The 14,746-nt window shown below is 51.1% G+C and overlaps 1 protein-coding gene across 2 annotated transcripts in view; it reads left to right on the top strand.

The window, feature by feature from the left end:
- Positions 1-1,365: 1,365 nt before the first annotated feature.
- The window catches only part of PRKX (protein kinase X-linked), a 92,355-nt gene continuing 78,974 nt past the window's right edge, over positions 1,366-14,746 (top strand). For both annotated transcript variants that reach the window (XM_037824640.1, XM_037824638.1), the window contains exon 1: positions 1,366-1,914. In XM_037824640.1, coding sequence (XP_037680568.1) covers positions 1,656-1,914 — 259 coding nt within the window. In that variant the 5' untranslated portion in view covers positions 1,366-1,655. The remainder of the gene's footprint in view (positions 1,915-14,746) is intronic.

The following is a 14,746-nucleotide window of genomic DNA, read 5'->3' as shown; positions in this document are numbered from 1 at the left end:
GCCTGTGAAACCCTACCCTTGACAACCGGACCTAATTAGATGTCAGCATTTTCAGGGTCCAGTCCGCGTGGAGAAGGCGCGCGCACCGTGGGGAGACCGGGCTTTCCACGAGTGGACCGTCCCGGGTCGCCCCAGCCTCTCCGCCTGGCGCCCACGGCCGGGGCGAGCGGTGACCTTGACCCCAGAAGGCGCCAGCGCTCACGGGCTGCGAGGCGCATTTTCCGCATTCCAGCCCGGGATTTGGCAGAGAGGAGAGCCGGCTGCCATCCACAAAATGCTTGCAGGGGTCGGCGACGCTGGCAGCCCCGGGCGAGAAAGCCACACCCCGAGCCTCCTTCCGACCTCCTAGTGCTACCTCCCAGTCGCACCCCCCTCCACCCCGCTCCACGTTGACAAGTGCTGCTCCCCCCAAAATGCATCGGAGCTGACTTAGTCGCGGCCTCGGCTCTCCGCCATCCCTCCTCCACGACGACCTCGGCTGACCTCTTGCTACTCCAAGTGCGGTCCGCGGTCCGGCCCCCTGGGAGCCGGGGGCTGGGGGGCACCAGGGCCTGTTCCAGTCCGGCCAGAGCAGAAGCTGCCTCTCCACCGGCGTAGCCAGATGGGTGCAGGACGCGCAGTGACGCTCGAATTGCAAATAAACACGAATCGTTTCTTTCACCTTAAGTCTGTCCCCAAAATTGCATGAGACCTACTTAAACTAGGAAAAAAAACCCACACAGCCGTTGTTTCAGAAATCCAACTTTATCCGGCGTCCTGTATTTCTTTTTTCCTGCCGTGACCAGCATTTGAAAACCCTTGGCCAATCAAGTTTCATTCATCGCAAGTCTCTCACTCCTTATTTTTTCTCGTGTTTATTTTGAAACAATTACAGATTCACAGGAATCTGCCAAGAAACCGGCCCGAAGGACCCGCGCGCGCGTCGCCCACCTCCCCACCCGGGCCCAGCGCCGTGCGTAACTGGCACCCGACACCAAAGCCAGGAGGCCAGATCATCCCGGGGTGTCCTCGGCTAAACCCGCGCGCCCCTCGGGGGAGTCGCGGGCCACCAGCCCGTCCCCACCTTCCCTTCCACTTTCAGTGGTTTTTCAACTTTACTTTTGGTAGGCTACGCCCTCCCTGTCCCCAGCTGCGCCCGCCTCCTAGCCCTCCGCGGGTCCCCCAGCCTCAGAGCGCCCCACCCCGCGGCTCAGCAGCTGCTACCGCCGCCGGGGACTTCCGTGGCCCGCGCGGGGAACCTCGGCAAGGGCGCGGCGGGGGCGGAGCGCGGCGCGGGCGACGCCCCCAACCAGGCCGGACGCGTCGGGGCGGGCGCGGGGGCGAGCCGGCAAGGGGAGCCCCGCCCAGGCCGCTTCCGTCCGGCCCCCCCCATTAGCTGGCACGCAGCGCGGGCGCCGGTGGAATGAACCCGGACCCGGGCACCCGCCGCCAGGACCCCGACTCGTCCCCGCCAGCCCGGGCCGCGCCCCCCGCCGCGGCCGCGCCGCCGCCCCCGCCGCCCGGCCCCCAGTGCCCGCCCCCCGAGGCCCGCGGCCACTACGACCAGCTGCTGCTTCTGCTGCTACTGCAGTGAGCGCCGCCTGCGCCCGCCTTTGTCCCCCGGCCGCGCACCGGGAGGCGGGGGCGCGCGGGGCTGTGTCCGGCGGCCGCAGCCGATGCCGCCGCGCGCCGCCCCCGCCGCCGCGCCGCCCTCCGAGGTTGCGTCCGGGGAAGGCCTGCCCCGCCGAGCTGCGCGCGTTTCCATGGAGGCGCCCCGGCCGGCCGCGGCGGGGTGCGCCGCCCCGGGGGATCGCGGCGAAGACGCCCCCGAGGGGACCCTCGACGGGGAGCCCGCGCCGCGCCCCAGCCCCGAGGCTCCGTCGCCCGAGCCGCCCGCCTACCGGCTAGAGGACTTCGAAATGCTGGCCATCGTGGGTGAGTGCGACGCGCGGGGACCCGGCCTCCGGGGCGCGCGGCTCCGCCCGGGACGCTGGCGTTCAGACAAAGGGCCCCGCGTGCTGTCGTCCGGCCGCCTCCCGGGGAGGGTCCCTGCCCGCCGCCGCTGCGCTTGGGGTCCCCGCGCGGGGCTGCCCGTGCGTCCCCGGCCCCCGGGGCGCCCCGAGGGTTACAGGGCACCCCCCTTGGAGCCTCTCGGAACCGTGAGCTGCGTGCCCCGCGGCTCCGATCGCTCCTCATTTACATCCCTCACCTCCTGTCCCCCGGAGTCTGGCCAGCCGGACGTCACAAAGCTTCCTGCGGGTCACCTCGCCCCGGGGACCTCGTGCGTCCCTCCCAGGCAGCGATTCCGAGAGGCGTGGCACTAAAGGGTCCACATCCAGGCCCCCTGACCCAGTGGCAGGACGCTGCTGCGTGGGAGTTACAGACCCAGCGGGACCTGGGAGAGCCTCTGAGTATCGGGGAACAGGTGGTCGCACGGGTTTATTGGGGTGGGGGGTGGGGGCGCTGTTGGAGATGAATTAGGCATTCCTTGACTTTGCATTTACTTTTCATCTTGTTCATCTGAAACTTGGAAATTCTTCTATTGGACATTTTCCTTTTCTTCCATCCTCCGGCGTGAACTTGACTCCAATTGGGCCGCTTTAAACTAGGTGTCAAGTTCTCTGGGTATTTGGCTCCCGAATCCCGCGCTGGGTGAGGGCGCAATCCTGGCTGGACCAAATAAATGTCCTACCCAGACGTGGGCGCAGGATTTAAACTATTGGCACCAGCCGGCCTGTGGCTTCCTAGCAACTCCTGGTTGCTAAGGGGGTTGAGCCAACATGTTTCTCCTTAGGAAAATAAAGGGGGATTGGTAAGGGGGACAGCCTGTGTGCCCCCAGAGAACAGAGCGTCTCCGGATTGCCCAACTCTGTAAACAAGAAAACCAGGCCTGAAGCAGGAGGGCTCGTGGTCATAGCCGCAGACTTACCGGGACCTAGAGGCACCCAGAGTTACATCAGAACCACCGAGCAGAGAGAGGGGCTTCCTTTCTTCCTCAGTGGTCTCCTTGCAGATGTGTGGTTGGTGATGCCGAAGTGGGTCTCCGAGACCCCATTTGGGAAGGAGGGAGTGGGAGGAAGGCTGTGGGCTGGAAGGCTGTGCCCCAGGTGCTACTTGAGGGTGGAGTTTTGGGAAGAACATTCCGCTGTGACATGCTTCCATGCCGAACTCGCCTGTGGTAGCGGCTCAGCTCCTGGGCCCAGAGTTTAGGGGAGAGATGTGTGTTTTTCCAGCCTGGGGGGAGGAGAGAGGGGCTGGGGCTGGGGACAGGGTGGAGCTGGGCTAGCTCCAGAGTTGGCCTCGCCGTGGAGGAAGTCATCCACATCAGAAGCCATTGGTTCCCTGGGGTCCCCCTCTCTCCTCAGGGTCTCTGTTTCTTTCTGTAGAAGTGCCTTTTGTCCTTTTGTTTCTGCTTCTCTCCAAGTCCCCGTCTCTTCTCTCTTTCTGTCACCTCCCCGCCCTCTCTCACCCTATCTGCAGGCAGCGGGCTCCTTGAAAACTCTGTTGGAGTCATTTAAAATCTGGGGGTGTTTCCGGGGAAAGGGTGGGGCAGGAACCCAGATCTCTGCGGTGACAAGAGTAGGTGGAGATACAAATGCAGCCTGGAAGGTTGACAGAGAGTGGCCAGTCCTGGTGCCCAGTTCATTTGTATTTCTCTGGGGAAGTTGAGTGCATCTCGGTGCCTCACCAGGACTGGAAGCTGGCTGGGCTCGGGGCTGCAGGGGTGACGGGCTCGGGGCTGCAGGGATGACGGGCTCTCCTGTCCACAGTCACATGGGGGAGGGTGTGGATAACACCAGTGGGCCGAGGACAGAGCCCAGGGGACACCTTGACCTTTAAAAGACAATGTCACTGGCTTGGGCAGATGGAAAAGCTTTGGGCATGGATAGGGGTGATGGTTGCATGACCTTGTGAACATAATCACTCACACTGAATTGTATGTCTGAATGTGGCTAAACGGGGGAGTTTTAGGTTATGTGTTATGAGAATAAAATTAAAACAACAAAAGCATAGGACTGTACAGCACAGTGAACCTTAACGTCAATTATGAACTATCATTAATAATGTACTTAATGATACTGTTTCATCAGTTGTAACAAAAGTACCACACTAATGCAAAGTGTTAATAATGTGGCAGTGTATGCATGATTTTTCTGTAAAACTCCAACTGTTCTAATAAGAAATTAAAAAAAAAAAATGTTGCCACTCCAGGGGACCAAGAGGGCTTGGCAGGGGAAGAGCTTTCCTGTTTGAGTTTCTTTGCAGCCTTTTACTGATGATGATGCTTCTTCAAGGACAGCTTCTGGGAGGGCATGAAGCATCTTCTTCCTTACCTTTCCATGCCAGGAAAATAAGTTCCCTTTGGACTCTTCCTTCCCTTCTCTCCCCCATCCCTAACCCCCCTTCCCCACCTGCCCCAACATGTACTCCCAGAGCTCTAACTTGTCTTTGGGACTATCTGTTTACACAGCTTCTCACTTGGGTAATGCCATCCCTGGGGGCCTTCTAGAATGAGTCTGGATGATACTGATTGGCTTGTTAATTCCTCCCTGAAGGATGATGTTCCTGCCCCACCCAAGTCTGCATTTTAAACTTGCCTGAGCTCCCCTCTCCTACCTGAGTTACTCTGTAGAGTGAGTTAGCCGGTGCCATCCTTGGGGTCTTCACCCTGCAGCTTTACCTCTGACCTGGGCACACAGGAGGCATCTGGTGTGATTTTAAAATTGCCTATTTGGTATTGAGAAATGCTGTGTGTGGCATTTTGGAGCAGTAACACATGGGTCTTGTATGCATGTACATTTCTGTCCAATTTGGCAAAGCACGTGGTCACAGGGCCCCGAAGCCCCCATTGTGATAAAACAAGGAGAGTAGTAGTGATGTTTGGCCTCCAATGCAATCATTTTCTGTGTTTCTGGTCAACTTAACTTGCAAATCGCTCAGGTTCCAGATTGACCGGTATTCCATGAATGTGGATAGTTTGGAAGAAAGCAGTTTGCATTTGTAGAAAATTGGATGGTGTCACTGTTTTAGAGCACAGAAGCAACTATGGGGTAAATGTAGTGTAAATTCTTTATTATGTAGATTTTAGAAACTCTGGACCAAATTGGCCTACAGTGGTTCAGAACCCAGTTCTCCAGACTTTCCGTTTGATCTGGCCTTGTGTGTGCCTGGGGTGAAGCACAGTGATGCTCTTAAAAATATATGTATTTTTAATTTCAAAATAATTATAGACTCAGAGGAGGCAGCATGAACAGTACAGAGTCCCATGTTCTCTTGGCCCAGCTTGTCCTACTGTGACATCTTACAGAGCTGTGGCACAAAATCAAAACTGATTTTTGAGACATCAACCTGGGTACATTCCCGCTAACGAGACAACACATTTTGTTCCGTTTCCACCTGTTTTTATATCCACTCGTTTTTATGTTGAGGGTGTGTGTGCCTGTCTGGTTAAATGCAGTTTCAACCCATGATTCCTTCCACCACCACTACATGATACAAACTGTTTCATCAACACAAAGGAACTCCCTCAAGCTCAGTACTTTTTATTTTTTTGTAACATGCATCACATTCTCTGAAAGTTTCACTTCCTTAAGCTCTAGGAGACTTTCCTTAATGAATATTTAATTACATCAGTTTTTTCTAAGCAGCTGTCTTAGTTTCCTGAGGCTGTTGTAACAAATGCCCACAAACCTGGTGACTTAAAACAGCAGGAATTTACTGTCCCCACAGTTCTGGGACCAGAAGTCTGGCATCAAGGGGTTGGCAGGGTGGGTTTGGTCTCAAACCTGTAGGGAAAACCTGTTCCAAGCCTGTCCTGGCTTCTGGCGGTGGCTTACTGGCACCCCATGGCGTTCTCTGCCTCTAATGATACGTGGCCTTCTCTTTCTTCCCTCTTCCCATAGGACACCGGTCATACTGGATGAGGACCCCCCTAATCCCATTTGGCCACATCTTAACTCATCACATCCTCAAACACCCTGTTTCCAAATAAGGTCAGGTCCACAGGACCAAGAGTAAGGATGTGAACATGCCTTTTTGGGGGGGACACAGTAGAACCCATAATAGGTGCTTACAATCTGTATGGATAATTTTTCCTCCTGTACTCCCCGCTCTCTGGAAATGGCCAGGGTAACCTCCTGGATGAGAAGAATGTGGAACGATTGACATTGTACCATGCATGTAAATAAATCATTTTATAGGCACTGTTTACATCAGCCGTCGGAAGGGAGAGCTGTGGATCACTTAACATCACCCAGCAAGTTGTGTTTGGCTCTTTCATTGTATTTTTCTTCTGTGGGTGCCTCATGGTTGTTGAAGCTCCCATGCAAATGACAGTTTCAGTCTAATACCATCAGAGGAACTTCAAGATCAGAGATACAAAAGTTGCCGAGAGAATATTTCCAAGTAGGGAAGTCCTGCTATTTGTTCCTGTTCCTTTTTTAAAAATTATAGTTAGCTTAATTATTGAATTGAAATTCACATAGCACACAATTAACATTTAAAGTGAACAACTCAGGGGCAGTTAGTACATCCATGGGGCTGTGCGTCCATCACTTCTGTCTACATTCAAGATGTTTTCATCTCCCCAGAGGGAGACCCCACACCCATCAGCTGTCACTCCCCGTTTCTCTGTCCCCAATCCTTGGCAGCCGCCACTGTGCTTTCTGTCTCTGTGGATTTGCCCGTTGTTTCCTCTTCATTCTGCAAGTTCTCCATCTTCCCCGTTTCTTCTCTGATTCCCAGAAGGATGAGGGGCAAGTTGGACGAGCATGAGAAGACCCAGAGCCAGTCACTCCCTGCTGTTGAGAAAAAGGTCTTTTGACAGAAGGGTTAAAAAATGCATGGAGTAAGATTCAGAATGTGGAACCAAAGGACAACAGTAAGAAAATATGGGATGGGAAAGACTCATACATTGGGGGACAAATATGCAGTCACACCAAGGAGGGCAGTGATGGCCATGGTGGGGGGCAGTGTGGGATGTGACCTTTTTTGGAAAGAGGGTCTCTGCTGATGAAATTAGTTAAGGATCCCATGCTAAAAGCATCCGGCATTATCTAGGTGAGCCCAAAGTGCAACGACAAGTCCTTGTAAGAGACAGAAGGGAACGGACATAGAGAGGGAAGGCCATCTGAAGGTGGAAGCAGAGATTGGGGTAAGGTTGCCACAAGTGAGGGAACACCTGAGGCCACCAGAAGCTGGAAGAGGCCATGACGGATCTTCCCCTAGAGCCTTTGGAGAGAGCATACACTGCCCACACCTTGACTTCTGCTCTAGAGAACTGAGAGAGAACAGAGTTCTGCTGATTTAAGCCTCCCGGTGGGTGGTCATTTGTCATGGCAGCCTGGGAAACCAACATGCTTTTCCAAGAGAATGGTGGAGCTCCATAGCTGTGTCCTCACCCACTTGTCACAGAGAGTCCAGAACTCTTCCCTTCTAGGCAATTTTATAGCATGGCATGTGGGGTCCCTGGCGTGTTTTCTCCAAATCTTTGAAGGTGGATGGCTTCCAGTTATAATTTTGAAAGTGTTTTCCAGGAGAAACCTCATCAGAGTTTGCATCTGGATATGGTTAAAGCAATGGAGGCATGCATTTGTTCCAGAAGAAGAGGTGGCCCAGGACTCAACTTTTGGAAGAGATCATCCCCAGAGCTGGATGGAACCAAGATGGCGCCTCTTTCCTTGACTCCACTTCTGTCCTGACCCCTCTGCTCCTCTCCTCACCATCCATCCTCCCCACAGTGGGCAGCCAGAGAGAGCTTCTTCTCAGGGGTCAACTTCATCTTGTTACTCCTCTACTTGAATCCAAGGTTAGAGCTGTCCATGTGGCCAGACCAGGGTTCAGAAGGTGCCATCTTGTTTGTGGCTAATATAACCAAGCACCACAAACTGGGTGGGTTAAACTAACAGAAATTTATCCTCTCGTGGTGCTGGAAGGCAGAAATCCAAAATCAAGGTGTTGGCAGGGCTACTTTCCCTCTAGAGGCTCTGGGGCAGGAGACTTCCTAGACTTCCAACTTCTGGTGGTGACTGGCCATCCTTGTCTTGTGGAAGCATCAGTCCAGCCCCTGCTTCTGTCTTCCAGTTCTTCTCCTCGTCTCTGTGTCTCTTCTCCTGTTCATATAAGGACATCAGTCCTGTTGGATTTGGGGCTCACCTGACTCCAGTATGACCTCATTCTAACTGATTGCATCTGCAATGATCCTATTTACAAATAAGGCCATATTCTGAGGTACTGGGGGTTAGGGCTTCTACATACCCTTTTGAGGGACCCAGCTGAACCCCTAATAGTCTCTACCTCGCCTCACTTCTCTTGCCTGTTACACTTGCCTTCCTGCTCCTGAGTTCCTCCCATGGGGGCAAAGATGACTGCCCGCCTGCAGACTCACATCAGGACATTCTGGAACCCCCAGAAGAGGGCACCTCCCTCCTGTGTGTGGCCCACCTTGGGTCCCCCATGTGGATGAAGATGTGGTGCCATGATTGTGTGTAGACCTGGCCACAGGCAGGCCTCTCCACTGTTGGAAATAGACAGGGGATGAAGCGGGCAGAGGAGACAATGTGACACACACAAAGCTGTCAGTTCCACCTTCCCCACGCCGGGCCCGCCTGGGAAGCTTCTAACCACTGTGTTGTTTCTGAGAAGAGACACGTTCAGAATTCTAAGTAAAGCACTTTCAGTGTCTTCTGGGGCAACACCCTGGGCCTCCTCTGTACTTCCCCCCAATTTTTTTCAAGTAACCACAGGGCCACCATGTTCACTGCCTGTTTGAAAGATGTTCTCTTCCTCTTGTTCTTTTAAACCCTACATTTGCTCTTTCTTGGGAGAAGAGTCAACTGCTAATCAAAAAAGTTAACTGTTGGGGGGATTTACGGTGTGCTAGGCAGCTTACATCCACTGCACTTGGTTTTCACAACATCTTTGTGGGGACCTTTGTATCTTCTTTGCTCTCACACGCAGTGTGTGAGCTGGTCACAGCATTCCACTTTGCTGCTTGTCTTCAGGCGAGTTCCGTCCATTCTCTCAGAGCCTGTTTCATCAAGGCCATGAATATGCAGTGTGCCTGATAAGGAGCCACTGCCCCCTCACCTTAACTTATGCACGTATTCATTCCTAAGTAGAGTGGCCAGCTCCGCCCGTTTGCCCAGGACTTTGCCTGGGTAGCACTGAGAGTCTTGCATTTCAGCAAACCTCTCAGTCCTGGCAAACAGGGACGGTTGCTTGCGCTACTCAAACAACAGATGTTACTGAGCATCTTCTAAGTGACAGGCTTGTTTTTGGACTTGGGGTGGGATAGTGAAACCAACGCACAGACCACTGCCTTGTTGGAGCTTGTGTTCTGGGTGGGGAGACCAAGTAAGTAGTAACATCATCTATGAATGTGGTGCTTTCTCTGAAGGTCATGGAACTATGGGGAGGAAAAGGCAGAAGAGGGACGTGGGAAGTGGGGAGGCTGGCAAAGTGAGGGGCCCATGTTACCATGGAAGGAGATGATATGGATACACCATCTTTCCCAGAAGGAAGTGTTTGATACCCAGGAAGAGAAGAGTACTCCATCTTCAGGACATCAGGCTCTCGTGGAGGGCTTGTGAAAACACGATGGTCATCCCCAACCCCCAGAGTTTCTGATACAGTATGTCTGGGATGGGGACGATCATTTGCATTTCTAACATCAGGGAAATGCAAATCAAAAGCAAGATGAGCTACCAGTTCAGCCACTAGAATGGCTGCGATTAACAAAACAGAAAATAGTGTTGGAGGGAATGTGGAGAAATAGGAACTCTCATTTATTGCTGGTGGGAATGAAAAATGGTGCAGCAGCTGTGAAAGACAGTTTGGCAGTTTCTGAGGAAGTTAAGTATAGAATCACCGTAGAACTCAGCAAACCCACCACTCTGAATATACTGCAAATAATTGAAAGCAGGGGCTCAAACAGATATTTGCACACTGATGTTCATATTGGCATTATTCACAATTGCCCAAAGATGGAACAAACCCAAGTGCCCATCAACAGATGAATGGATGAACAAAATATGGTATATACGTGTGATGGAATATTATTCAGCCATAAAAAGGAATGAAATTATGATACATGTGATAGCATGGATGAACCTTGAAATCATTAGGCTGAGTGAATGAAGCAAGGCACAAAAGACCACAGATTGTACAATTCCATTTATATGAAATGCCCAGAATAGGGAGATGTATATATAGAGAAACAAGATGAAGGTTTGCTGTGGGTTGGTGGTGGTGGTGAGGAATATTGTTTAATGGGCACCTGGTTTCTCTTTGGGGAGATGAAAACATTGTGGTAATGGATGGGGATGATGTTGGCACAAAATCGTGAACACAATGCCACTGATTTATGTACTTATTAGTGTTAAGATGGTAAATTTTATGTTATACACATTGTGCTGGTTTGTATATTTATGTACCCCAGAAAAAGCCATATTCTTTAATGCATTCTTGTGGGGGCAGGTGTATTAGTGTGGATTGGGTTGGAACCTATTGGTTCAGTGTCCATGGAGATGTGACCCACCCAACTGTAGGTGATGACTCTGATTGGATAATTTCCATGGAGTTGTGGCCCTGCCCATTCAATGTGGGCCTTGTTTAGTTCACTAGAGCACTATGTAAGCTGAGATAGAAGGAGCTTATGGCTGGCTGGAGGTGAGACAGACATTTTGAAGACGGCCATTGGAAGCTGATGCAGACATTTTGGAGAACGCCATTTTGAAACGCAACCTGGGAGCCAGCAGATGCCAGCCACGTGCCTTCCCAGCTAACAGAGGTTTTCCGGATGCCAGTGGCCTTTCTCCAGTGAAGGTACCCTCTGTTGATGGACACTTTGTGGCATTAAGACTGCAACTTTGTAACCAAATAAACCCCCTTTTATAAAAGTCAATCCGTTTCTGGTGTTTTGCATTCCAGCAGCATTAGCAAACTAGAACATACATGTTACTACACAGACATATAGAAAGAACCACATAGGGTTGGGTGTTGGTTCTGGGGTACCCCCAGTGATTGGGGCAGAAGCACTATCTCTTTGCCAACCACCACCCCCCACCTCATTTTTCACAGATGGGGTGTTGTTGAGTGATATGTGTTGTACCTCCTCTAGTCTGCTCGATTCTCCCCACGTAACACTGGTTGAAGGCTCAGCAAAAGAGTCAAGACATTTCCCTTGGGAGAATCCATGCCTCTTTTGGTTCCCAGTTTAGCCTGCTGAATTCTCCAATGCCTGGGAGGTGCTCCTCTCTGCAGGCTTGCAGGTGTGTGTGTGTATGAGTGTGAGCATGCCTGTGTGTATGTGTGTATTCTATATGTGACATGTGCATTTGTGTGTGTATGTTGGGAGGGAGTTGTGTGGTCTTCTCTCCCTGGAGGATAAGCAGGGGCATTTCAGCACCCTCACCTTTCTACCCCAAGCCAAGGCCATGCACACCACTGGCTGCTGTCTTGTCTTTGTCTCCCAGGAAGTAAGTGCATCCCACCAGGGTGAACATTATTATTATCACTTCCAAACAGAGCCAAGGCTCATGTCATTTTCAGGGAGAGATGTGGTGTTATTGGCATGGATTTGGGTCTTGCCCCATCCAGCAACTTCTGTCCTTTGTGGGCTGAGAACATCTGACCTTCTCCAGCAGGAGGCCACCTCCTTGTTCTCACTCTTGCATTAGACATCTGGGGCAGGGAGGGGCCCAAGAGGATGCTCATGAGAAGCTTATCTTCCTTGGTCTCCTTTTGCCATCTTTCTTGTGGTCTTTTACACTGTATGAGATTCCTGTGGTCACTGTAACAAATTACCGCCAACTTAGTGAGTTGCAAAAATCCACAATTATTATGTGACAGTTCTGCAGGTCAGACGTCCAGAAAGGGTCTTCCTGAGCTAAAACCAAGGTGTCAGCAGGACTGGGTTCTTTCTGCAGGCTCTAGAGAGAAGCCTTTCCTTGCCTTTTTCAGCTTGTAGACACCACTTTCCTTGGCTCGTCCTACTTCTTGAGTGTCAGAGACTCTAGGCCACTTCCTTCTCAAGCCGCCATGTTTTTGTCCCTCGCCTCCCTCCATCTCCCACTTACAGGGAACCTGGTGATCACCCTGGGCCCACCTGTATAATCCAGTCCAGGATTGTTTCTCCTTGTAAGGTCAGTTGAGAATCAACTTTAATTCCACCTGCAAACACATGTTCTCCTTTATAAGTTGTCATGTTCTCAGGTTCCAAGGATTAGGACATGAAGACCTTTGGGGGACAATTATCTGCCCATCCCACACACTGATTCCTCTAATACACAGTTTACACATTACCCTAAAAATAACACCCCTTTCAGAGAATGGGGAAGAAGCTATGCCAACCACAGTCACTCACCCAACTCAAGAAACCACAGTCACCATCCAGAGCTCCTCCACTTCTACCCAAGAGGAGAAAGGCCAGCTCTGATTTGCAGCTAATGTGACTCTAAGTCTTGGTGTGAGTGTGTGTTGAGGAGTTCCACTGAGTTCATTGTAGTTTTCATGTGCATGCCCTTTCCTGCCTGGCTGGAAATTTGTAGGACACTCATTGCCACCTTACGGAACCCCTTTCCTGTGTTGGGCAAGCATCATCAGTTCTAATGTTGGAATGGACCCCCAATTTCAGGATGAAATGACAGCCCTCCCTTCGAGGAGCTCGAGCCGGGTGGTGCATGGACTTTGGACCCAGATGTGAATGGTAGGAGAGGTGGGCTCTCTTGTAGGTAGCTACACGGTTCTTCGGAATCACAGGGGCAAAGCTTGAATCTACCTGGAAGGGAGAGATAGAGGTAAGATAAAGGAAACAAAGAAAGAATTGTGTACAGGGAGTCTTGAGCACCACAGAGTGTTGATTAATATGATAATATCGGCAATATATATAATTTTTTTTTGTAAATTGGCAGGCCCTTTTTTGGAGGTGACCTTGTGGAAGCACAGAAGCAGCCTTTTGAATGCTTTGAAGAGGTTCCTATTTCCCCAGGAGTGGTTTCCTCCAGGGATGTGTTTTTGGGATCTCTGATTCCAGGGAGTCTTGGGAGAGAGGAGATGATGTGTTCTGCTTCACCATTAGGGCACTTAAGTGCAAGTTTAGTTGGTGTTTAGATTACATTTGATTAGGGGAAAAAGTCTTAAAGAGCCATCAGCTACGTTGGGAATTGTCCAGCAATTCCTCCATCAAACCACAACCTGCCTTCTGGAGGCTCGTTCCATCAGATCGCCTTCCTCACAGATGAAGGCAGGTTGGAGAAGGAGGGCTGGGTTCCATGATGCAGATTACTTCCTCCAGCTCTGAGGGACCTCACTTCCTTGCCATCTAAGGAGAAGATGCTGAGATTCTTAAAGTGGGAGGGACCTTGTCTTTAGGTGGGAATTTCTTGTAGGACACCTCTGGGTGGTTCTTCTGGTCTCTTATTGATTGTGTGAGACACCTTAGTGATGAGGTAATGGGATCAGCATTCTTCAACCTCTGGAGGGTAGGAAGTGGTGCTGCCCCACAACCTGTGGGATCTTCCCATCCTACTCAACTCACTGGGGAGCACACCCAAGGTGAGACCTGGTCAGCCAGTGGCTGTGCCCACCAGGTAATTCATCATTTGCAGAAAGACCCAACTTCTGCACATCTTCCCCATTGGCCTTACATTTCTCTGTACCACCTTAACCATGGGGAAACTCATCCACCATTTTCCACCTGGTGATGGAGAGAGGGAATTGTCTCCCCAAATCCCTACAAAAATACACACATTCCTACAGATCATGGCAGCTAATGCTACCTTTTATGGAACAAGGTATCAAGTGAAGCACTGAATTAATTCTCCGAGGTAGTTATTTTGGATGTTTTATTGATGAAGCAACTGAGATTTCGAGGGCAACCTCTAGAGGGTTCTTTGAACATTGTTGGCAATTAATTAGGTGGATGATGTCACCTTCCCCCATTATTCTCTTTGGAGTCCTGATAGAACAAAGGGCCTGCACACGTCTGGGGTTGGGTGTGGTGGGCAAGAGCTTGGGGCAGGAAAAGCAAGTCCTTTGTGACATTTAGGGGCCTGGGATATTAACTTGGATGAGTGACAGAAGCAGGACTTGGCGTGTACATTCGCGTGTGTGTGTCCATATGTTCAGGGCTTGCAATGAGGGGAAAAGAATGCAGGAAATTTATATTTGGGGACAGTGTGTACATGGTTTGACCCCGCTCTTGAAGGGCTTGGTTGGCACAGCCCTAAGGCCAACGTACATGCCAGGCATAGAATGAGACCTGGGTTTATTAGGACTTACGGAAAGGGGAGGGTCCCTGGTGGCAGCTATTTGAGGAAAATGGAATTAGTGCTCCACAAGGGTGGGGTTGCGAAGGGGCATCTTATAAGGATTTAGGGTATGAGAACAGAGTTTCATCAGTGTCTTGTGACATGTGGGTCTGGAGGTTTGTTACTAACAGAGATCAAGGGAGGGGGGTTTGAATGCTTTGTTTACAATACCATCTATACATACTTTCTTCCTTGAGGAGGTCTCATGATCTTCACCTTTTGTCCCAGTCACGCAGGCTGCTATGTGCTGTGGGGCCTACTTCCCAATTAGGGAGGGGGAGCCCGGGCCCTGGTCCACACAGTAAGGAAATCAGTTGTCAGAGATGAAAAATCCCACCTTGCCATGAGACTCCAAAAACGGAAATGCATTGAGAAGGCAAACTGTCTAGAATTTCCTCTTCATGAGTAGTTAATTCCATTTAATATTATTCCTTAGGAAACATTTACAATTTTAAAAA

Source organism: Choloepus didactylus, assembly GCF_015220235.1.
Source record: "Choloepus didactylus isolate mChoDid1 chromosome X unlocalized genomic scaffold, mChoDid1.pri SUPER_X_unloc1, whole genome shotgun sequence".
NCBI lineage: Eukaryota > Metazoa > Chordata > Mammalia > Pilosa > Megalonychidae > Choloepus > Choloepus didactylus.
This window is presented reverse-complemented; position numbering and strand designations above follow the sequence as displayed.